The 24,016-nt window shown below is 43.1% G+C and overlaps 1 protein-coding gene across 1 annotated transcript in view; it reads right to left on the minus strand.

Annotated features, from left to right (window-relative positions):
* CFAP47 (cilia and flagella associated protein 47) overlaps positions 1 to 24,016 on the minus strand; it is a 926,770-nt gene that overhangs the window by 793,555 nt on the left and 109,199 nt on the right. Inside the window, exons 13-16 of the mRNA XM_073550693.1 lie at positions 13,390 to 13,579; positions 6,826 to 6,922; positions 6,306 to 6,522; positions 3,276 to 3,520 (exon numbers count right to left, since the gene is read on the minus strand). Coding sequence (XP_073406794.1) covers positions 3,276 to 3,520; positions 6,306 to 6,522; positions 6,826 to 6,922; positions 13,390 to 13,579 — 749 coding nt within the window. The remainder of the gene's footprint in view (positions 1 to 3,275; positions 3,521 to 6,305; positions 6,523 to 6,825; positions 6,923 to 13,389; positions 13,580 to 24,016) is intronic.

The following is a 24,016-nucleotide window of genomic DNA, read 5'->3' on the forward strand; positions in this document are numbered from 1 at the left end:
AGTTCAGAGCAGTTGAGGAACCAGGAGGAAGAGAGGTGAGTTTTGGATTTATTTTTTAAAGCGGTGCATCATAGTATAGAGGCCTGAGGGGGTGCATTATATTAGAGTCTGCCTATGAGAGGAGGCTGCCTTATATTAGAGTCTGTCTATGGGGGTGCATTATATTACAGTCTGCCTATATGGGGCTGCCTTATATTACAGTCTGCCTATGGGGAGCTGCCTTACATTACAGTCTGCCTATGGGTGGCTGCATTATACTATAGAGTCTGTTTATGGGGGGCTGCATTATACTATAGAGTCTGCCTATGAGGGGCTGCATTATGTGGCAGAGTCTGCTTATGGGGGTACAGCATTATACTATATAGAGTCTGTCCATGGGGGCTGCATTATAGTATACAGTATAGAGTTTGCCTATGGGGATCTTCATTATACAATATAGAGTCTGCCTATGGGGGGGCCTGGATTTTACAATATAGAATCTGCCTATGGGGAGTATATTATACTATATTGAGAACTATCTGGTGCATTATACTATATGGAGGCTATCTAGGGGGCCATCATACAGTGTTGGAGCCATCAACCAGTTTAGAGTATACCAAGGGGTCAGTATATATACAGTGAGGGGGCATTATATTGTGTATAGGGGAGCTGTACGGGAGGGAGACTCGGGACATTATTAAATGGAAAGTGGGCACTTATAGGGGAACTCAGGTTACTGTGACTGTCAAAGGGGCACACAGTGGGCATTATTACTTTCTAGGCAAATGTGGGCACTGTTTTCCAGGGCACTTGCACCTGACATTACTATATACTAGAGGGTTGCTTTAGAATTTAATGGGCACAGAGAACTACACAGCAGGTGCAGTAATAGGGACACATACAGCAGAGGCTCAGTATAGGGATATCAGCAGGATAAGGTGGTCGCTCCAAAAATAAAAGCCCATGATAGGTTTTCTTAAATCTGCCTTGGACACATAGTTTTCCCAAGACCAAACTTACTGTTATTTTGCACTGCTATCACAGCTATACCTGTGACTGCATTACACTTTGGTGGTCTTAATACACTTCTATGCGCATCCTGGGAGACACATAGCGACCCTAGCATATAACATCTGTTACTGCCCCACACCATGTAAAAACAAGCCTCTTAATCAAAATCTTCTCTTTTTATCAAGAACTGAGGGATTATATCATTTTAGCTTGTATAGCTCATTGCAGATTGCTCCGAAATGCCAACCTACAGGAGGGCATCACCCACTGCAAAGCAGAAAACTGGGAGGCAGATGAGTAAGCAGTGAGCTACTGAAAACTAGATATGCAAACACCCTTTTAAAAAAAAAACAGTAAAAGTTATATTATAACTATTCACCCCCCCTAAAGTCAGTACTTTGTAGAGCCTCCTTTTCCGGTAATTACAGCTGCAAGTCACTTTGGATAAGTCTCTATAAGCTTCACACATCTTGCCACTGGGATTTTTGCTCATTCCTCAAGGCAAAACTACTCCAGCTCTTCAAGCTAGATGGTTTCTTCTGGTAAAGAGCAATCTTCAAGTATGACCACAGATTGTCAATTGGATTAAGGTCTGTGCTTTGGCTAGGACACTCCAAAATACTTACATGTTTCTCCTTAAACCACTCGAGTTTTGCTTTAGCAGTATGCTTTGGGTCATTGTCTTGTTGGAAGGTGAATGTCCATCCCAGTCTCAAATCAGTGATAGGCTGAAACAGGTTTTGCTCAATAATATCCCAGTGTTTAGCAACTTCCACTCAACTCTGACCATTTTCCTGTGCCTGCAGCCAAAAAATGGTGTTTTTAGGGTGATGAGCTGTGTTGGTTCCTCTTTACATTTCAGGAGCCTTCCACTTATCTTTTTGCCATCCCAAAGCGAGAGTTACAATTTTTGCATGTAAGTAAAGACTTTTTTTGCTCACTCTTTCATAAAGGCCAACTCTATAGAGTGTATGGCTTATTGTGATTGCATGGACAGATCTCTGCTTGGGAATGCTGCAGCTTCTTCAGGGCTACCTTTGGTCTTTGTGCTGCCTCTTTGATTAATGCCCTCCTTGCCCAGGCTGAGAGTTTTGGTGGGAGGGCCTCTCTTGGCAGGTTTGGTGTGATACCATGTACTTTCCATTGGATGAAAATGGATTTGATGCTGCTACTATGATCATCAGAGATTGGGATATTTTTTTATAACCCAATCCTGACTTGTACTTCTCAAGAACTTTGTCACTCACTTGTTTGGAGATCTCCTTGGTCTTCATGCTGTTGATTGGTTAGTTGTGCCTCTTGCTTAATGATGTTGCAGCCTCTGTGGCATTTTCAGAAAAGGTGCGTGTATATAATGACAGACAAACTCTGTGGCATTTTTAGAAAAGGTGTGTATATATTGACAGATCGTGTGACACTTAGATTGCACACAGGTGGACTTCCTTTCACTAAGTATGTGACTTATGAAGGCAATTGCATGCACCAGAAATTTTTAGGGACTTCATAGCACAAAGGGTGAATACATATGCACAAGGCAATATTTGATTTCATAAATTTAATTTATGCCTATATTTTTCTCACATCATCAACTTAGACTATTTAGTGCTGATGCATCACACACAAATCAGATTACAAAAATATTTAAACACAGATTGTAATGTAACAAAATAGGTAAAAAGCCAACGGGTGGTGAATACATTCGCAAACCACTGTATATCCCAGAATTTAATTATCTATTGTCTTAGCAGTGAATGTGGGTCTTCCCCCCACCTGTGCTACTCTACAGTATGCATCCATTTTGCTTGTCACTTTTCGCATGTGTGCTCATAGATCACTACCGACTAGTGCCGCTTCCACTTGTAATTTACATATCTAGATGTTCACTTTAAATTATATATTCCCAATCTATATGTGGAAATGTTGTTTTTAGACTGAATTTTATATTAGTGTCTATTTATCTTAGCATCATTTGCAGTAAAGGATATTAAAAATGCACAATTTTAAGACTAGGAATGTAAAAGTAGAAATCTCTGCATTATTTCTTCTGACTGTATCTGTATGTGTAAACTGCTGCAGGCTACAGAACAAGACACTATATAGTAATGAAAAGACAACAATGATAAATTATGGAATATAAGTTCAACTACGGATAAGAAGATTGGAATTCATAACTGGAGCTTAAATACAGTATGATACTGTCAGAGTTAGCTCATACATAGATTTACATCCTTTTTTCTATTATAAAAACTATCATTTGTGAAAAGTAACAATCTGTCGTTCTTTACCTCTCGCAGGACGTATTGAAAAAGCAATTCCTTTTTCGGTTATGATTGGCTTCCAGCTAAATTCAGCGGCATGATTCCTGTGATTATACAATCTTATGGACGATCTAAATCCTGTCTCAGCTAAGAAGTCGTTGTTGGGCTTCAGAACCAGCTCGTGAGAAGACAGCTCAAGGGCAATGGGAACGGCTTTCGCAGTTACTAAGATATGTCCGATGTGCTTGTTATTCACGGAGTAGGAAATTGACCTGCAAGTCATAATCAGAGCGATATGCTTTATTCTGTCCTTTTGGCTTTACAGGGATAGTAATAATATAAGAACAGTCAGCATTATTGTGGGAATATATATAACATGCTCGTTGGTTTAGTGTCTTATCGTTCTGGGAAACAGCCTGTTCACATACAGTATATTGCTATTATTCAGGCTGTATCTGTTCTTAGTTAGAGCCTTGGGGTCACAGAGCATTGCATCTGGAGACCATGCTAGCCCATAAAGGTGGCTGATGAAAGTATGCGTTTAAAGACCCCCGTCTATTAATAATGAGGATATAAAGTCCTGGTGATGCCTTCTGTACTAAATAAAATGCTGACAGTAACCAAAAGGTTATTCCCAGAGGTGCAATAGTCATTTATGATGTTAACTGCTTGTCGGACAAGTAAATGAAAAATATCTACAGTAATTGTGAAGCCAAAACTTACAGTAAGTATGTGAGGCACATAGGGATATATGTCATCGTTGTTAAATGGAATGACAAAATACCTAAATTATGAAGTAATGGCTAATACAATAACAACATCTGAGATTAAAGGATAAGAAATGAGACCAGATTGACCCTTCCTTATTTGTTTGGTGTGATGATAGTCTTATATGTCTAAGTTTAGGTAGATAACTATATATTTTAAAAATAATCAATAAAAGTTAATTTTTATGGTATATTTGTGGTACTTTTTTGGGGGCGGTGAACAATTACTGAGAGCAGAAGGGCCAGCAATCTTCATCACGTTGTTACTGATTTTGAAGATTTGGTGAAGGCCTGCACTATCATGAAAGCTAAGAGGTCACATTCTGTTCCACTTATTCCCTAAGATGTCAAAGCACTCTTCCTTCAGGCTTTTGGATCTAACAAATCAATTATGTTAGTAGACAGGTCTGAGCAGTGAAGGTGCCAGCCTCTGGGACAGGCTGGTTACTCATAAAGGGAACTTGTCAGGAGCTTTAGGGTCGCCACAAAACTAATATTGATGGGTAGGGTAGTAAAAAAACAAGTTTAAATAAATAATCATGGATGCAACTGGATATTTCACTTCTGAGTAAATTGAATTATAAATATTTATGTAAATGAAACTGTGAGTGCAGTGAAGGTGGTCTGATTCCAGGAAAGTGCATCGATTCCTCATGTAGTGCTACCCCAAGAACTTAAATGGGTAGTCCTCTACTCAGACAACCCTTTTGTAAAAACTACATTCCACAATGTAAATCACAAACATCACATCGAAAGGAAGTGAGAGCGCAGTAGCCCATTAGCGACTGCTGAATGGCTGCAAGGTTCACATGCCATAACAATGCTGCACGAACATTGACAGACCCAGTGGCAACATCGCTAGAATGGCGCCGGTACTGGAGGTTAGTATAAGATGTTTTTGTATTACTTTGAACAATGAAGTATTGAAGAAGGTGTTATCCAAGTAATGGGCAACTTGTTTAATTGATGTCTGTTTTACGTTACTCTTTTGAGCTACCCTGCAAAATCATCAGTCAAGCCCATGGTGGTAAATAAGATGGGGGATCCGGCACAAGCCTGGAATTGTTTCCCTTCAATACACTTCCACCTTCATTTAGATAAAGATTCAAACTTGATTTTCTCTTTTCTGAGGGATAGAATATATTTACAACGATGTCAGTATGTTTGAACTTTCTTATTACTATGCTACTCCAGAATGAAGCTTAGTTTCCTGAACATTCAAGAAAGGTTCACATTAGGCCTCAATTTGAAAATTAAGTGTACAAAGTCTATTTTAGAACCTCAGGAGCATATCTCCACTAGAACAGCAGGCATTACATGGTCTCTAAACAGCAGGAATCAGGTCACTACGTACAACAGAAAGTACAGGGCATTTTGATTTTCACTGGCCACCGGGGCCAAGATATCGGCTGCACCACCGATCATTAGGGATTGGAAGCTGCACTTGGAGATAACTTTTATCACGGACTACCAGCTAATAGATGTTTATTGTATCAGTAAGCTTCAAGAACTCCAAGTTATTATAGTCGTCTGGACAATTAATATGCATAGGTTTTGCGTTTTCTTGTTATTTGTATGTAATATTATGTATTTTAAATGAACAAAAAAAACATTTTTTTAGGTGGGAAATTTTTACTTTCTATTACTAATTTTTTTCCATCTGATTTATTAAATGTGTCCCACAAAAGCCTCCACTATGTCACCAGATAGCCAGCGATCGCTAGATCCCACAGAAACATTGACAATGCCAATGCTGCTGGACACCACATAACTGGACAGAGTTCATTGACTGCTATGTAGCTAGCGGCACAATAGAAGACAGAACAGGTTATAAACTGCTTCTATCTTCTCCCCAAGGTCCACAGCTGACACCTGGGCCCAGCACCTGCTCCTGCTAGATTGTAGGAGAAAGAGCTTTAACTCCACACCGTCAATTTACAATATGGTGGGTTTAAAACTCAGAACAAGCGCTGTGAATCTATGATGCTTTGACTTTAACAGGTTAAAATGCAGCTCATTTTTTTTCTACAAATCTTTTGGAACATGAGATTCTTGCTGGTACCATTTTCATATTATTGTTAAGTATTCTGTTTCTGCTTTGACAGTAAATCCAGATTGTTTCAGATTAACTACATCAGTTCTGCTATTGTACATCAACTCCCCAAGCATGATATAATGTTTGAGCAATTTCACTTCCAATTTAAATGTGGGTCTTTGAAACAGGGATCCGACAGGTTTAACATAATGGAATACAATGTATATTTAATAATAAATATATATTTGTCCTTACTTCTTAAATTTCCCCAGCGCATTTGTCTCAAAGACAACTGGGATATCCGTCTTTGACATTGGTGGCACAACATGAGAAAGTGGGCTGGTTTGCTGCAGCTCTTCGCAATCAATCTCCACTTGAACCCAGATGTACGTGGGAAGACAATTTATGATATTCATTTCTTTAACTGATGTGGAGCGAATGCAGACTTCACCAAAGTCTATTGTAGTAGGACCTGTAAGAGTTAAATAAAAGTGCAAGAAAATGTTAAAAACTTCAAAAAGATAAATTTAATTAAATTCTGATAAGCTCTGCTGCATTCTTATTTAAGTGTCTGGGAAAAAATAAATAAGCTACCTGCCGAACTAGTTCAAGCCATTCATATATTAATTTTCAGAGATGTCGGCTTCCTTGCACATTTATATATTTATCTCTAGCATTAATTATATAGTTGAACATCTTAAGTTTGAATACAGTCTGAAAAGAACAATTATTGTTCAAGGCCTTTTGCATACATATTTCATGTGTCATGTCTTACCGATAAAGATGCGGTGAAGTTGCTGAGGTGTCAGAACTAAACTGCAGTCTTCCTTCTCCGTTGAAGTACGGGGCATTGCATTAAGACCTTCATTAATCTATGGGAAAATGTTAGAATGCATAGTGATAAAAAATATTGTGGTATCCTGGTCAGAGCATCATGAACATCAAATTCACCAAAGCATGGACCCTCAGTATGTGCTACAGAGGCGGACATATCATTGGTGCAACGTCAACGTGTGCCGCACCGTGGTCCAGGAGGTAAGTGGGTCCACTTTCACTTTCAAATCAGCAACCAGGTTCTCTCACAGACAGAAAGACACCAGCTGCCCTGAAGTAAGAAAAGGCAGCTCACAATGCTGTCCGCCTTCTATATCTGATCTAATACTGGAGATAGCAGGAGTGCTGAGGTAAGAAGTGGCTACTCACAATGCTGTTCATCCTCTTTTTCTGATCTAATAATGGAGATACCTGTGGTGCTGAAGTAAGCAGCGGCAGCTCACATTACTGTCCATCCTGTCTTTCCAATCAAATACTGTAGATACCAGGGGTGCTGAAGTAAGAAGAGGCTGCTCACACTGCTGTTCACCTCGTCTATCTGATCTATTACTAGACATACAAGGGGTGCTGAGGTATGAAGAGGCTACTCACACTGATGTTCACCTTGTTTATCTTATTTATTACTAGAGATATTATGGTTTCTGACAAAAGAAGAGGCCGCTCACATTGTTTACCAACCTTCCAAATTGTCTGTATGACCTAATACTGGAGATACCAGGGGTGCTAAGATAAGAATAGGCTACTCGCACTGTCCACCTTATCTTTCTGATCTAATACTGGAGATACCAGGGGTGCACTGCTGATGTCAGAACAGGCTGCTCTCGGCTGTCCACTTTCCTTATCTGATCTATAACTAGAGATACCAGGAGTGCTAAGGAAAGAAGAGGATGCTCACATTGTTGCCCTACCTTCCAACGAAAGTAAGGAAAAATACCAAACATACAAATATACTCAAACATACAACAGAGGAATGCACCAGGGAGTAGAGGATGGGGTTAAACCAAAGTAGAAGAAAGGGAATTATCACACACTCAAAACCTAGCAACAGTCACAGATAAATCCACCAACCCGCCTTCTCCAATAATAACCAACAACAACCTATAGCCATGCAGCAAAAGCTACTCAGACAATGAGTGCTAGCCAGGGCCCAGTTTATATAGGAGATGGGAGTGGCTAACAGTGCACAGCTGAGATCCTTAATGCTCCAGGAGCTCTTAACTGAGCAGATTAACCCCTGCATTGGTAAAAGAAATCTACACCGTTTAATAAGAAAATTAAGTGCTGCTAATTAGTGCAGGAGTAGGAGAAATCAGACACTGTGGTGTTCTGGCTCCTCTGTCTCAGTAAACCTGTCACACTGTCTATCTGACCAAATACTGGAGATACCAGGGGTTCTGCTGTCAATATTTTTTATATGATTTATCTTTGTATATCACACCTCCCCACTTAGGCACTTGACCTCATCATTTCCCACCTCACCACTACATATGTGCTTAACATATGTGGTCAACCTATTGTTAACTTCTAGTACCTTCTTTTCTGTTTTTAAACATGCCACAATCACATCTGAAGAAACCATACCCCAACCCAACATTTACGTTCAACTATTGTCCCATATTGCTGCTCCCGTTCACCAACAAACTCCTTGAACAGCATGTTCATGCTGAATTTTCCTTCCACCTCACATTTAACTCACTCTTTGACAACCTACAATCTGGCTTCCATCCCCACTACTCCATCAAAACTACCCTGACCAAAAACTACTATTTACTGCCAAAGCTAACAGGCAAATCTCTAAACTCCGCCTCCAAAACCTGTCATCTGCCTTTGATACAATCGGCTAGTTTCTTCTAATACAGATCTTCTCTTCTCTTGGAATCAAAGATCTTGTCCTCTCCTGGATCTCCTCATACCTTTTTAACTGCATATTTAGCATCTCCCATTCCCATACTACCTCGTCATCCTGCCCATTCTCTTTGTAGTATCCATAAAGGCTCCATCTTAGAACCCCTATTCGCTCTGCTGCCTCGGAGTAACCATCAACTCTGCCCTGTCCTTCAAATTACACATCCAAGCTCTTACTACTTCTTGCAGCCTCCAACTCAACAATTTTTCCAAAACCTGTCCTTTCCTCATCCCGGAATCTACTAATATGTTAGTACGTAACTTCATCATTTCCCGCCTTGACTACTGTAATTTCCTCCTCTGTGGTCTCCCTTCTAACAGCCTCTCCAGTCTGTCCTTAATTCTGCTGCCCAACTAATCTATCTCTCTCCTCACTACTCCTCCACTTCTCTACTCTGCAAATCCCTTCATTGCCTCCCAATTCCCTAATGTATCCAGTTCACAATTCTAACAATGACCTACAAAGCTGTCCATAATCTGTCTTCTCTGAATATCTCCAAACTTATGTCCCTATTAGAGTTGGGCGACTTTGTTTGGATCGGGTTTCGTGAAACCGGAATGAAACAAAATTTGAGTCGGATGAAACTGGTCCGACTACTGCAAAAAAAGTCGGAGTTTCGTCCGAAATCCGACCCCAATGCAAGTCAATGGGAAATAAAAGTTGGTATTGAGTGGATGACATTCATCCACTCAATGCCGACTTTTATTCCCCATTGACTTGCTTTGGGGTCAGGTTTCGGACGAAACTCCGACTTTTTTGCCCTAGTCAGACCAGTTTCATCCGACTCAAATTTTGTTTCATTCGGGTTTCACGAAACCCGATCCGACCAAAGTCACTCAACTCTAGTCCCTATATATCCCTACACATATTTGTACCTCCCAAATATTCAGAATATTAATTTCTCTTAAGTATTGGCACACGTAACCGCCAGTATCAGCAGGAAAGCTCCGGCTTACACTGCGCGCTACTGAAGAGCAATGAATACTAACTGCTCTCTGTGATGAACGGTCCCGGTGAGTATTCCAGCAGCCGTACTCTGCTTGTGAGAAGCGCATGACCTCCCTGCCATGCGCTGCTTACAAGCATTATGCAGTTGCTGGCACCGGAGCAGGACACTGCGAGGGAGCAGAGGAAGGTAAGTGTAATGGTTTGTTTTCTTAATCTTTTCTGATGGAACCATGCATGCCAGGAACAGGATGGGGCCATTCATACCAGAATAAAGATTGGACCATGATAACCAGGACTGGGATGGGGTCAATCATACCAGGATAAGGATTGGGCCATGCATACCAGGACTGTGATGGGGCCAATCATACCAGGATAGGGATGGGGCCATGCCTACCAAGACCGTAATGGGGCCAATCATACCAGGATAAGGATTGGGCCATGCATACCAGGACTGTGATGGGGCCAATCATACCAGGATAGGGATGGGGCCATGCCTACCAAGACCGTAATGGGGCCAATAATACCAGGATTAGGATGGGACCATGCATACCAGGACTGGGATGTGGTCAATCATACCATTATAAGGATGGGGCCATGCATACCAGGACTGCAATGGGGCCAATCATGCCAGGATAAGGATGGGATCATGCATACCAGGACTGGGATGGGGCCAATCATACCAGGATAAGGAAGGGGCCATGCATACCAGGACTGGGATGGGGCCAATCATACCAGGATAAGTATGGGGCCATGCATACCAGGACTGGGATGGGGCCAGTCATACCAGGATAAGGATGGGACAATGTATACCAGGGCTGGGATGGGGCCAATCATACCAGAATAAGGATAGGGCCATGCATACCAGGATAGGGATGGGGCTATGCATACTTGGATGAGATGGGGACCCTGCATACCAGTATAGGGATGAGGGCGATCATTCCTGCCAGGATAAGAATGAGGGGGCAATGCATACCAGGCTAGGGATGAGGAAGAATGCATACCAGGATGGAGATGAGGGCCATGCATATCTGGATAGGGATAAGGGGCCATGCATACCAGGATAGGGATGAGGGATCCATGCATACCAGTATAGGGATGAGGGGCCATGTGTATCACGATGGGGATGAGGGGACCACATATTTGCTTCAGTTTTTTTTCCCTAATTTCCTCCTCTAAAACCTAGGTGCGTCTTATGGTCCGGTGCATCTTATATTCTGAAAAATACTGTATATGCCCATGTATAAATCGGAACCTACAGTATAAGAGAACTCTGAAAGTGTTTTGCACTGTATGTGAAGTGATCTAACTACATCCATAAAAAGGAAGAGTCAGACAGCCAGTGTGCTAAAAATAATCTTCCATGTTTAATTCCAAGCAAGCTGCAAAGCTTGGGGGGATGTATATACCTAGATGACTCGTCAGGTAGGTTACTATACAGTGCATGACACTTTCAAAGTTCTTCTGTTGTTTCATTGATCTCAACATACATTGTCATCATTGTAAAAATGTTAACAGATTAAGTAATAGTGGTGGTAATGGTGCAAAGACCTAATAATAAGCAATCTTTAAGCTAAGATATATTTTGTACTCTGGCAAAGGACCAAAAAATAGAGGGTGTCTGATGTGGCACATTGGCTGACATGCTGTTTAAATCATTAGTAATGATTCATTACTAGAGATGGGAGAACCTGAACAGTAAAGTTCGGGTTCCATACTGAACACCTACTGTTCGGGCATGGACTTCACCAGGAAGTCCATGTTACTGTTCGGGATCAACCCACCGAACACTGGTGTTTGCATATGACACCATAGCAAATACTGCCTCTGATTGGCGGTAAAATTATTTTTGCCGGTCAAACAGCCACGGTTCCCACGCTGTCAACTACAGCATGAGCCTGCAGCTGTGATGGGAGGTAAAAAGTTACCTAATAACAGCGAGAGCAGGCAGCGGCTAATGGGAGTATACATCAGTCAGCTCCTGCGCTCTATATAAATCATTTAAAAACAAAAACCGACATGAAGTCCCCTGTATTTTTGACAACCAGTCAGGCAAAACTGACAGCTTTGGACTGCAACCCTTAGCTGTCAGCTTTAGCAAGGTTGGTTATCAAGAATAGAGCGGTCCCCATGTAGTTTTTTTAAATTCACCACAGTTCATTGGGAGAAATTTCTCCCAGTGAACTCACTGAGCTCAACGCTGCACCATGAGACTTTTTCTCACTGTGCTAGTGGTGATCTCATGCAGGGTACCTCAGTTCAGGGGCCTGGCTGGGAACGTAGCCTCAGTGACCGGTGGTAACTTCGATGATGTCACCGCTGATCACTAAGACTGAGCTTCCAGCAGCTCATTCCACAGTGATTCTCAACCTGCAAGGTTGCATCTTGGCACTATTCAATGTTTATCCTCAGACATGGATTATGGCATGGGACAGAACGGCAGACAGGTGAAGGATATTGTTTTTTTTCATATGTGTTTCATTACAAGAGACGAGGGCTTCAATGGAATAGGCATTAGGTAAGTATAACTGTGTTTGTAATTTTTAAATTCAAAAGGAAAAAAATGTGTTTTGTTTTTATTTAAAATAAAAGACTTTATTCGTGTGCTTATTTACAATATAACTGTAGGATTAGTAATGGAGAGGCGTCTTATAGACACCTTTTCATTATTAGACTGTGGGCTTAATGTCACCGGTCAATACAAAGGTGACCTCAACCCCACAAATATAAAACCCACTTGCAACAGCCACAGGGCAAGTGGGAAGAGGCAGGCAAGGAGCTAGAATTGATGCATCTAATAGATGTGACTTTTCTGGGCAGCTGCAGGCTGCTATTGTTAGTTTGGGGGGGGCAACATCCCTTACCAACCTGAGAATAACAGCCCCCAGCTGTCAGCTTTAGCTTGGCTGGTTGTCAAAAATTAGGGGGAACCAATGCAGATTTTTTAAATTATTTATTTAAATAATAAAAAATGGCATGGGAACCCCTCTATTCTTGATAGCCTGCCTTGCTAAAGTTGACAGCTGAGGGTTGTTGCTCACAGTTGTCAGTTTTGCCTGACTAGTTATCAATAATACAGGGGAACCCACAACATATTATTTTTAATTATTTATTTAGAGTGCAGGCGCCAGCTGATGAATATTCCCATCATCCGCTACCTGCTCTCGCTGTTATTAGTGGCAGCAGGAGTTGGCTGATGGGAGTAGTAGTCTCATCAGTCGACGCCAGTGACTGGAGGTAAACTTTAACAGCTCATGACAGTGTGACAAACACTGAATGTTCGGGACCCCCATTCAAGTGAATGGGGTCCGGGTTTGGGTTTGGTTGGTACCTTTCTGGTACCCAAACCCAAACATCCAGAAGTCCACCCATCTCTAATCATTACTTCTAAAATCTATGAGACAGATGTTTCAATATCTATCATAAACCTTATGGAAGAAAGAAAATGCACATGTGCAACCACTTTGGTGGAAACAAGAACTGGGCACAGCTAGTCTCGGTATAGTGGGAGTCCCAGCATTCATACCACATGATCAACATTTGTATATCCCCAAATAAGCAAGCAGCTGTGGTTTGTGTGTGACAGCTTAATTTTGTAGAAGTGTTAGACAAAATAGAGTAAACATGAATGGATATTAACTTTTAGACACTTACTTCTCGTGTTATGGATCTAGACTCTCCAGCAGCAAGTTGGCGAGTGGTTAGCAGGCGACCTTTACTGTTGGGAGCTGATTTAGTTTGGAGTTGTTCATTAAAGTATTTAGAAAGTGGAGTGCTAGGAGACTGAAGTCCAGCTGCTGGTGTAATGCCGATGTCTACATCATTATTCACTTCTTCAAATGCCCTAGAAAGAAGAGAAACTATTAACTAACAATGGAAGCTGCTTACGTTGTTGAGAGAAAGTACCCCTTCCTACTGCAAAATTATTAAAATATATTATTTTACTTTCTTACTGTTTTTACTTTTGATAGAAACTAAACAAGGTTTTCTGCTCCTATCTTAAAAGAAGATAAGAATGTGGAAATCTGACAGCTGATACATACTTCCCCATCCACAGGTAAGTTGTATCAGACACTGGCTGCATGATTTCAGCCAAGTATGTTTTCTCTGAAACGCTGCAGCATTTCAGAGAAAACGATACTTTAAAAGCTGCGGGGAACCTGCCTGTTGGACTAATCTCCAGTGCGGCTTGGACCCTGGCGACTGCTTACCACCGGGACCCCTGGAGGGACTGGTCTTTCCTTATACACGCATACAGGGTGGGACCTGTCAATTGAGAGGAGTGGGCAGAGAAAAGCCAAGAGGAAAACCGGCATCAAGACAACAAAAGTTGCAAAATTTTTGTGCCTAAATTTTGCAAATTTTCTGTTTTCTATGAATTCCTTAAAGAAAGCTTTGGAAAAATTGGTCTCATCTCAAAATTGTCCCAAATATTACCTCAAACCTCAGATCTGTAAACCTCAACTAAAAATACTTAGATTACTAATGTGTATTTCTCTTAAAAACCATGTCAGCTTTGTGTTCCTAAAGTAAAAACAGTGTGAGAACATACCCTAAGGCAGGGGTGGGGAGCCTTTTTTCTGCCGAGGGCCATTTGGAATTTTATAATAGCGTTCGGGGGACATATAAAATTATTAATAAAGATAAGCGAGTATACTCGCTCGGGTTTTCCCAAGCATGCTCGAGTGTCCTCTGAGTATTTTGGCGTGCTTGAAGATTTAGCTTATGTTGACAGTGCAGCCGTCTCCCCAGTGCAGCCGTCTCCCCAGTGCACCTGCTTCCCCAGTGCACCCGCTTCCCCAGTGCAGCCATCTCCCCAGTGCAGCCGTTTCACCAGGGCAGCCATCTCCCTAGTGCAGCCATTTCCTCAGCGCAGCCATCTCCTCAGCGCTCCCATCTCCTCAGTGCACCCGCTTCCCCAGCGCAGCCATCTCCTTAGTGCACCCGTTTCGCCAGCGCAGCCATTTCCTCAGGGCACCCGTTTCCCCAGGGCACCCATCTCCCTAGTGCAGCCATCTCCTCAGTGCACCCGTTTCCCCAGTGCACCCGCTTCCCAATTGTAGCCATCTCCTCAGGGCACCCGTTTCCCCAGGGCACCCATCTCCTCAGTGCACCTATCTCTCTAGTGCAGCCATCTCCTCAGTGCACCCGTTTGCCCAGTGCAGCCATCTCCTCAGTGAACCCGTTTCTCCAGTGCAGCCATATCCTCAGTGCACCCGTCTCCTCAGTGCACCCATCTCCTCAGTGCACCCGTTTCTCCTGTGCAGCCATCTCCTCAGTGCACCCGTTTCTCCTGTGCAGCCATCTCCTCAGTGCACCCATTTCTCCACTGCAGCCATCTCCTCAGTGCACCCGTTTCTCCAGTGCAGCCATCTCCTCAGTGCACCCGTTTCCCCAGTGCAGCCATCTCCTCAGTGCACCAGTCTCCTCAGTGCACCCATCTCCCTAGTGCAGTCATCTCCTCAGTGCACCCGTCTCCTCAGTGCACCCACTTCCCCAGTGTAGCCATCTCCTCAGTGCACCCATCTCCTCAGTGCACCCGTCTCCTCAGTGCACCCATCTCCTCAGTGCACCAGTCTCCTCAGTGCACCCGCTCCCCCATTGTTGTCATCTCCTCAGTGCACCCATCTCCTCAGTGCACCCATCTCCCCAGTGCAGCCATCTCCACAGTGCACCCATCTCCTCAGTGCATCCATCTCCTCAGTGCAGCCATCTCCTCAGTGTACCCGTCTCCTCAGTGCACCCGCTTCCCTTGAAGCGGTGGAGCAGCTTGGTATACATTTTTTTGCAAAAAAACGTATCGACTAGATACCCTGTATTTGTTATCATCTTTTTATCAGCACTTGCTGACTACTGTTATATGTTTTACTGCAGGATATTTCTGCACAATTGTTATTCTGTGCTCTCTGTTTGTGTTTGAATCAGTGTGTGGTGTGAAGATTGTCCTACCGACTTGTTCATATGTGTGCAAGTCACATGTGTTTTTAATCCAGTTTTTTCCGTGCCTATGCATGATTTGAGAGACCCCACCCCTCTCTTGTGTGACATGCACATAAAGAGCTGGCTTACACCACGTGCCCATACTAGGAAGCGCCTGTCTTCATCCTGTTCATTTAGATACTGTTCACATGTTCAGGTTTTAAATACATTAGATAAGGACTGCTTCAATAGGGGTTACCTTGACGCGGTGGAGCAGCTTGGTATACATTTTTTTGCAAAAAAAGTATCAACTAAATACCCTGTATTTGTTATCATCTTTTTATCAGCACTTGCTGACTACTGTTATATGTTTTACTGCAGGATATTTCTGCACAATTGTTATTCTGTGCTCTCTGTTTGTGTTTGAATCAGTGGGTGGTGTGAACATTGTCCTACCGACTTGTTCATATGTGTGCATGACACATGTGTTTTTAACCCGCTTCCCCAGGGTAGCCATCTCCTCAGTGCCCCATCTCCTCAGTGCACCCATCTCCCTAGTGCAGCCATCTCCTCAGTGCACCCATCTCCTCAGTGCACCCATCTCTCTAGTGCAGCCATCTCCTCAGTGCACCTGTCTCCTCAGTGCACCCGCTTCTCCAGTGTAGCCATCTCCTCAGGGCACCCATCTCTGCAGTGTAGCCATCTCCTCAGTGCACCTGTCTTCTCAGTGCCCCCGTCTCCTCAGTGCACCCGTCTACTCAGTGCACCCATTTTCCCGATGCAGGCTCCGCTCATCCCCCCCCAGACGCTCATTCTACACCCCCCAAGTGCCCATTCCCCCCCGCCGCCGCCACCACCACTCATTCCCCCTTGCCGCTGCCACTCATCCCCCCCCGCCGCCGCTCTTTCTTCTCCCCCTTAGCTCACCTGTGGCTTGGTCCGACTCCGGTCCGTTCCCTGCTGCTTCTTCTTCCTGTTTGTGTGTGAGCGTGCGGTCACATGGTACCGCTCATTAGGTTCATGAATATGGGCGCCACGCCTATGAGAGGGATCTTAATGAGCGGTACCACGTGACCGCGCACTAACACAGGAAGTGCAGGACCATCAGAGCTGCAGCGCAGGCACGGCTGAAGGAGGTGAGTATGATAGAGGGGCAAATGGGGCCCTGCTGAGCAAAATACCGCCGCACCTCTTAAAGGGCCCGCGGCCACAAAATGGGGAAAGTGGCTGCGGGACGCAGAGGATGATATGGCGGGCCGTATATGGCCCACGGGCCGGACGTTCCCCACAACTGCCCTAAGGCCTCGTTCTGAAACCATCTGTTTTTCACATACATGTTCTATCTGGAATTATGATGGATAGAACATGTATTTATTGTAGTTTATGTGGCAGATCACAAAGTTCTTCTGTTTTTGATTAATGTCAAAGATCAAAATCACATATACAAGTTTATAAAAAATCCCAAGCAGCCCATGGATGCCATCCGTGTGCAATATATGTGCTGTCTGTTTTTAATATTTTTATTAATGTAATGAACAGGAAAAGCACTACAAATTTATAGGTGCTGTGAGGCAGTAACCGGTGTTAAATGCTAGGGTCGCTTTGTGTCCCCCAGGATGTGCAAAGAAGCATATGGAGGCCGTAAAAGTGCATTGCAGTCATAGGCATGGCTGTGATTGCAACGCAAAATAAAAGTGAGTATTGGTCCTGGGCATGCTATGTGTGCAGGGCCGATATAAGAAAATTTGTTCTGGGTTTTTATTTTTAAAATGGACTACAGGATGGTACTGGGGCAGTCCATTTCCTTCCCCGGCCCCAGGTTTTCCATGTGGCCAACGGCCACAGGTTTGTTTGTACAAAACCCTGCAGCAGGGGGTGGGGGTGTGTCAGTTTTGGTCTTGCAAGCAGGCAGAGCAGTCGGTTCTGCAGAGCACTACCTGTGTGAAGCAACACAGGGCCAAGCGGAGCCAAAAAGCCTGGCACCCTCAGTGTACACAGCGGTGCAGTCGCCCATGGCAACCGGTCACGGACTAGCTTTGTTTTACCGGATGCGATCTGGAGGATCCAAGTTATGTTCTGTAAGTGAGTAAGCTGACTATTAAAAGAGACTTTGCCTCATCACTGCACAGCGTGGATACCGCTGCACTACAGTGCATATATATATATATATATATATATATATATATATATATATATATATATGCAAATTGCCTCTTCAGAGAGAAAGAGGACTTTTACTCTACAGCATACCTATTGGTAGTAGTGATCCTACAAGTCACAATCAACCCTTTAACGAGTCTTGTAATATGACTTAGGATAAAAGCCAAATCAGAATCTCAATTTGCAGACACGGTGTTTCGGGCTATTGACCCTCATCAGTGCAAAATATGAGATCTGATTTGGCTAGGTGAGAGGCTCTGGACTGAGGTCTAAGGGGTGAGGTTTCTCCTTGTGGAGAGTGACATAACAGCTCTGGCTTGTCAAGGTAAGGAGGCTTATTCGCCACGCAATGCTCCTCCGGGAAATTTAATATGCAAATTGCCTCTTCAGAGAGAAAGAGGACTTTTACTCTATAGCGCCACCTATTGGTAGTAGCGATCCTACAAGTCACAATCAACCCTTTAACGAGTCTTGTAATATGACTTAGGATAAAAGCCAAATCAGAATCTCAATTTGCAGACACAGTGTTTCGGGCTATTGGCCCTCGTCAGTGCAAAGAATGAGATCTGATTTGGTTAGGTGAGAGGCTCTGGACTGAGGTCTAAGGGGTAAGGTTTCTCCATATATATATATATATATATATATATATATATATATATATATATACACACACACAGCTCTGGCAAAAAATTGAGAGACAATTGCAAAATGTTCAGTTTGTCTGATTTTTCTCTTTATAGGTATATTTTTGAGTAAAATGTAAATTGCTCTTTTATTCTATAAACTACTGACAACATGTCTTCGAATTTCCAAGTACTAAATTTTGTGTATATTTTCAGAAAATGAGAAATGGTCAAAATAACAAAAAAAAATGCAGTGCTTGCAGACCTCAAAAGCTAAGAAAACAAGATAATAATCATTTAGAAACAACAATACTAATGTTTTAACTCAGGAAGAGTTCAGAGTTCAGAAATCAATATTTTGTGAAATAACCATGATTTTTAATCACAATTTTCATGCGTCTTGGCATGCTTTCCACCAGTCTTTCACATTACTTTTGGGTGACCTCATGCCACTCCTGGTACAAACATTTAAGCAGTTCTTTGTTTGATGGCTTGTGACTATCCATTTTCCTCTTGATTACATTCCAGAGGTTTTCAATGGGGTTCAGATCTGGAGATTGGGCTGGCCATGACAGGGATTTGATGTGGTGATCCTTCATCCACACAATGATTGACCTAGCTGTGTGGCATGGCGCATTGTCCTGCTGGAAAAAACAGTTCTCAGAGTTGGGGAACATCGCCTGAGCAGAAGGAATCAACTGTTTTTCCCGGATAACCTTGTATGCGGCTTCATTCATACGTCCTTTGCAAAGATTAACCTGCCCAATTCCAGCCATGCTGAAGCATCCCCAGAGCATCACCGATCCTCCACCAAATTTCACACTGGGTGCAAGATACTGTGTCCTGTACGCCTTTCCAGGTCTCCGTCTAAACATTAGACGGCCAAGTGTCGGGCAAAGCTGAAAATTAGACTCATCAGAGAAGATTACCTTACTCCAGTCCTCTAAGGTCCAATCCTTATGGTATTTAGCAAACTTCAACATGGCTCCCCTTTGCTTCTCATTGATGAAAGGCTTTTTTCTAGCTTTACATGACTTGAGCCCTGCCTCTAGGAGCCTGTTACAAACTGTTCTTGCCATGCACTTCACCCCAGCTGCCATTTGCCATTCCTTTTGTAGGTCACTTGATGACATCCTGTGGTTGCTGAGTAACATTCGAATAAGATAACGGTCATCCCGGTCAGTGGAGAGTCGTTTTCGCCCTCTGTCGGTCTGTATCTTTGTTGTCCCCAATGTCTGCTGCATGACCTGGTTGTACTGGATTGCCTGTCTTAGAAATTTTAAGGATGGAGTTAACATGACGCTCACTGTATCCCTCTACTAGTAAAGCCAGAATTGAGCCCTTCTTTTCCTCACTCAAGGCTTTTCTTTTCAACTCCTTTGGCATGGTTAACCCCTTTCTGCCATTAGACGTACTATCCCGTCCATGTTCCCTGGGACTTAATTACCAAGGACGGGATTGTACGTCTAATGTGATCAGCGGCGCCCACGTGGTGAGCACCGCTGATCGCGGCCGGGTGTCAGCTGATTATCACAGCTGACACCCGGCACAATGTGTCAGGGGTGGTCACGGACCGCCCCCGACACGTTAACCCCTTGTACACCGCGATCAAACACGATCGCGGTGTACCGGGGGTTAAAGGGAAGCATCGGCAGGGAGGGGGCTCACTCCGTGCTTCCCTGAGCCTCCCACGGCAGCGCAATGTGCAGCGCTGCTGCGGGGGACTCCTTCCCTACAGGCCCCCGGATCCAAGACGGCGACGGGGGCCTTCGGGGGCCTGTAGGGAGCTGACTTCCTCACTGTTTTGCAAAGCGCAGGCATGAGGAAGTCTGCAGAACTGGCTGTGACAGATTGCTGATCTGTCTGTGATGTGACAGATCAGCAATCTGTCACAGGACAGTGATGTCCCACCTGGGACTATGTAATAAAGTAAAAAAAAAAAAAAGAGTGTAAAAATAATTTTAAAAAAATCGCTAAATAAATTAGTAAAAAAAAAAAAAATATTCCCCAATAAATTCATTTTTTGAAAATAAAAAAAACAATAAAAGTACACATATTTGGTATCGCCGCGCCAGTAGCGACCCGCCCTATAAAACTGTCCCATTAGTTAACCCCTTTAGCGAACCCCTTAAAAAATAAAAATAAAAAACGAAGCAAAAAATAATGATTTATCATCATACCACCGAACAAAAAGTGGAATAACGCGCGATCAAAACACGCATATAAATATTCATGGTACCGCAGAAAACGTCAGCTTGTCCCGCAAAAAACGAGCTGCCATACAGCATCATCAGCGAAAAAATAAAAAAGTTATAGCTCGCAAAATAAAGCAATGCAAAAATAATTATTTTTTATATAAAATTGTTTTCATTGCAAAAAACCGACAAAACATAAAAATAGACCTAAATGAGGTATCGCTGTAACTGTACCGACCCGAAGAATAAAACCGCTTTATTAATTTTACCGCAAGCGGAACGGTGTAAACGCACCCCCCCAAAAGAAATTCATGAAACGCTGGTTTTTGTTCATTCTGCGTCCCAAAAATCGGAATAAAAAGCGATCAAAAAAGTCATGTGCCCGAAAATGGTATCAACAAAAACGTCACCTCGTCCCGCAAAGAATAAGACCTCACATGACTCAGTGGGTCAAAATACGGAAAAATTATAGCTCTCAATATGTGGTGATGCAAAAACTATTTTCACAATAAAAAGCGTCTTTTAGCGTGCGACAGCCTCCAAACATAAAAACCGCCATAAATAGTGAATCAAACCCCACGTTATCACCCCCTTAGTTAGGGAAAAATAATAAAATTAAAAAAAAGTATTTATTTCCATTTTCCCATTAGGGTTAGGGCTAGGGTTAGGGCTAAGGTTAGGGCTAAGGTTAGGGTTAAGGGCTAGGGTTAGGGCTCAGATTAGGGTTAGGGGTGTGTTGGGGTTAGGGTTGGAGTTATAATTGGGGGGTTTCCACTGCTTGGGCACATCAGGTGCTCTCCAAATGCAACATGGCGTCTGATCTCAATTCCAGCCAATTCTGCATTGAAAAAGTTAAATGGTGCTCCTTCCCTTCCAAGCTCTGCCATGCGCCCAAACAGTGTTTTACCCCCACATAGAGGGTATCAGCATACTCAGGACAAATTGCAAAACAACTTTTGGGGTCCAATTTCTCCTGTTACCCTTAGGAAAATAAAAAATTGGGGGCAAAAATATAATTTTTGTGGAAAAAAATGATTTTTTTATTTTCACGCCCAGGCGTTATAAACTTCTGTGAAGCACTTGGGGGTTCAAAGTGCTCACCACACATCTAGATAAGTTCCGTGGGGGGGTCTAGTTTCCAAAATGGGGTCACTTGTGGAGAGTTTCAGTAGTTTAGGTACATCAGGGGCTCTCCAAACGCACATGACACCCGCAGACCAATCCATCAAAGTCTGCATTCCAAAACGTCACTACTTCCCTTCCAAGCCCCGACGTGTGCCCATACAGTAGTTTTCTCCCACATATGAGGTATCAGCGTACTCAGGACAAATTGGACAACAACTTTTGGGGTCCAATTTCTCCTGTTACCCTTGGGAAAATAAAAAAATTGGAGACTAATTGATCATGTTTGTGGAAAAAATACGATTTTTTTATTTTCATGCCTGGGCATTATAAACTTCTGTGAAGCCCTTGGGGGTTCAAAGTGCTCACCACACATCTAGATAAGTTCCTTAGGGGGTCTAGTTTGCAAAATGGGGTCATTTGTGGGGGGTTTCCACTGTTTAGATACATTAGGGGCTCTCCAAAGGCAACATGACACCTGCAGACCATACCATCAAAGTCTGCATTCCAAAACGTCACTACTTCCCTTCCGAGCCCCGACATGTGCCCATACAGTAGTTTTCTCCCACATATGGGGTGTCAGCGTACTCAGAACAAATTGGACAACAACTTTTGGGATCCAATTTCTCCTGTTACCCTTGGGAAAATAAAAAAAATGGGGACTAAAAGATGTTGTTTGTTGAAAAAATACGATATTTTTATTTTCACCCCCGGTCGTTATAAACTTCTGTGAAGCACTGGGGGGTTCAAAGTGCTCATCACACATCTAGATATGTTCCTTAGGGGGTCTAGTTTCCAAAATGGGGTCACTTGTGGGGGGTTTCCACTGTTTAGTTACATCAGGGGCTCTCCAAAAGCAACATGAGACCCGCAGACCATTCCATCAAAGTCTGCATTCCAAAACGTCACTACTTCCCTTCCGAGCCCCGACGTGTACCCACACAGTAGTTTTCTCCCACATATGAGGTATCAGCGTACTCAGGACAAATTGGACAACAACTTTTGGGGTCCAATTTCTCCTTGTACCCTTGGGAAAATGAAAAAATTGGTGACTAAAAGATAATGTTTGTGGAAAAAACATGATTTTTTTATTTTCACGCCCGGGCATTATAAACTTCTGTGAAGCACTGGGGGGTTCAAAGTGCTCACCACACATCTAGATAAGTTCCTTGGGGGGTATAGTTTCCAAAATGGTGTCATTTGTAGGGGGTTTCTACTGTTTTGGTACATCAGGGGCTTTCCAAACGCGACATGGTGTCCGATCTCAATTCCAGCCAAAAACGTCAAATGGCACTGCTTCCCTTCCGAGCTCTGCCATGCGCCCAAATAGTGGTTTACCCCCACATGTGGGGTATCAGCGCACTCAGGACAAATTGCGCAATATCTTTTAGGGTCCTGTTACTCTTGGAAAAATAAGAATTGAGGGTGAAAACATCATTTTTGTGGAAAAAATATGATTTTTTAATTGTATGGCTGTATGTTATAAACTTCTGTGAAGCCCTTGGGGGTTCAAAGTTCTCACCACACATCTAGATAAGTTGCTTGGGGGGTCTAGTTTCCAAAATGGTGTCATTTGTGGGGGGTTTCCACTGTTTTGGTACATCACTGGTTTCCAATCGCAACATGGTGTCCGATCTCAATTCCAGCCAAAAACGTCAAATGGCGCTGCTTCCCTTCCGAGCTCTGCCATGCGCCCAAATAGTCATTTACACCCACATGTGGGGTATCAGCATACTCAGGACAAATTGCACAATAACTTTTAGGGACCTGTTACCCTTGGAAAAATAAAAATTGGGGGTGAAAAGATCATTTTTGTGGAAAAAATATGATTTTTTAATTGTACCGCTGTACATTATAAACTTCTGTGAAGCCCTTGTGGGTTCAAAGTTCTCACCACATATCTAGATAAGTTTCTTGGGGGGTCTAGTTTCCAAAATGGGGTCACTTGGGGGGTTTCCACTGTTTAGGTACATCAGGGGCTCTCCAAACGCGACATGGCGTCCGATCTGAATTCCAGCCAATTTTGCATTGAAAAAGTCAAACGGCGCTCTTTCCCTGCTGAGGTCTGCCATGCGCCGAAACAGTGGTTCCCCCTCACATATCAGGTATCAGCGTACTCAGGACAAATTGCACAAAAAATTTTGCAGTCCAATTTCTCCTGTTACCCTTGGTAAAACAAAAAAATTGAACCTGAAGTATTTTTTTAGTGAAAAAAAGTTAAATGTTCATTTTTTTTTAAATATTCAAAAAATTCCTGTGACG

The sequence above is a fragment of the Dendrobates tinctorius genome, unplaced genomic scaffold (genome assembly GCF_039654945.1).
Source record: "Dendrobates tinctorius isolate UK_male_01 unplaced genomic scaffold, ASM3965494v1 ptg000166l, whole genome shotgun sequence".
Taxonomy (NCBI): domain Eukaryota; kingdom Metazoa; phylum Chordata; class Amphibia; order Anura; family Dendrobatidae; genus Dendrobates; species Dendrobates tinctorius.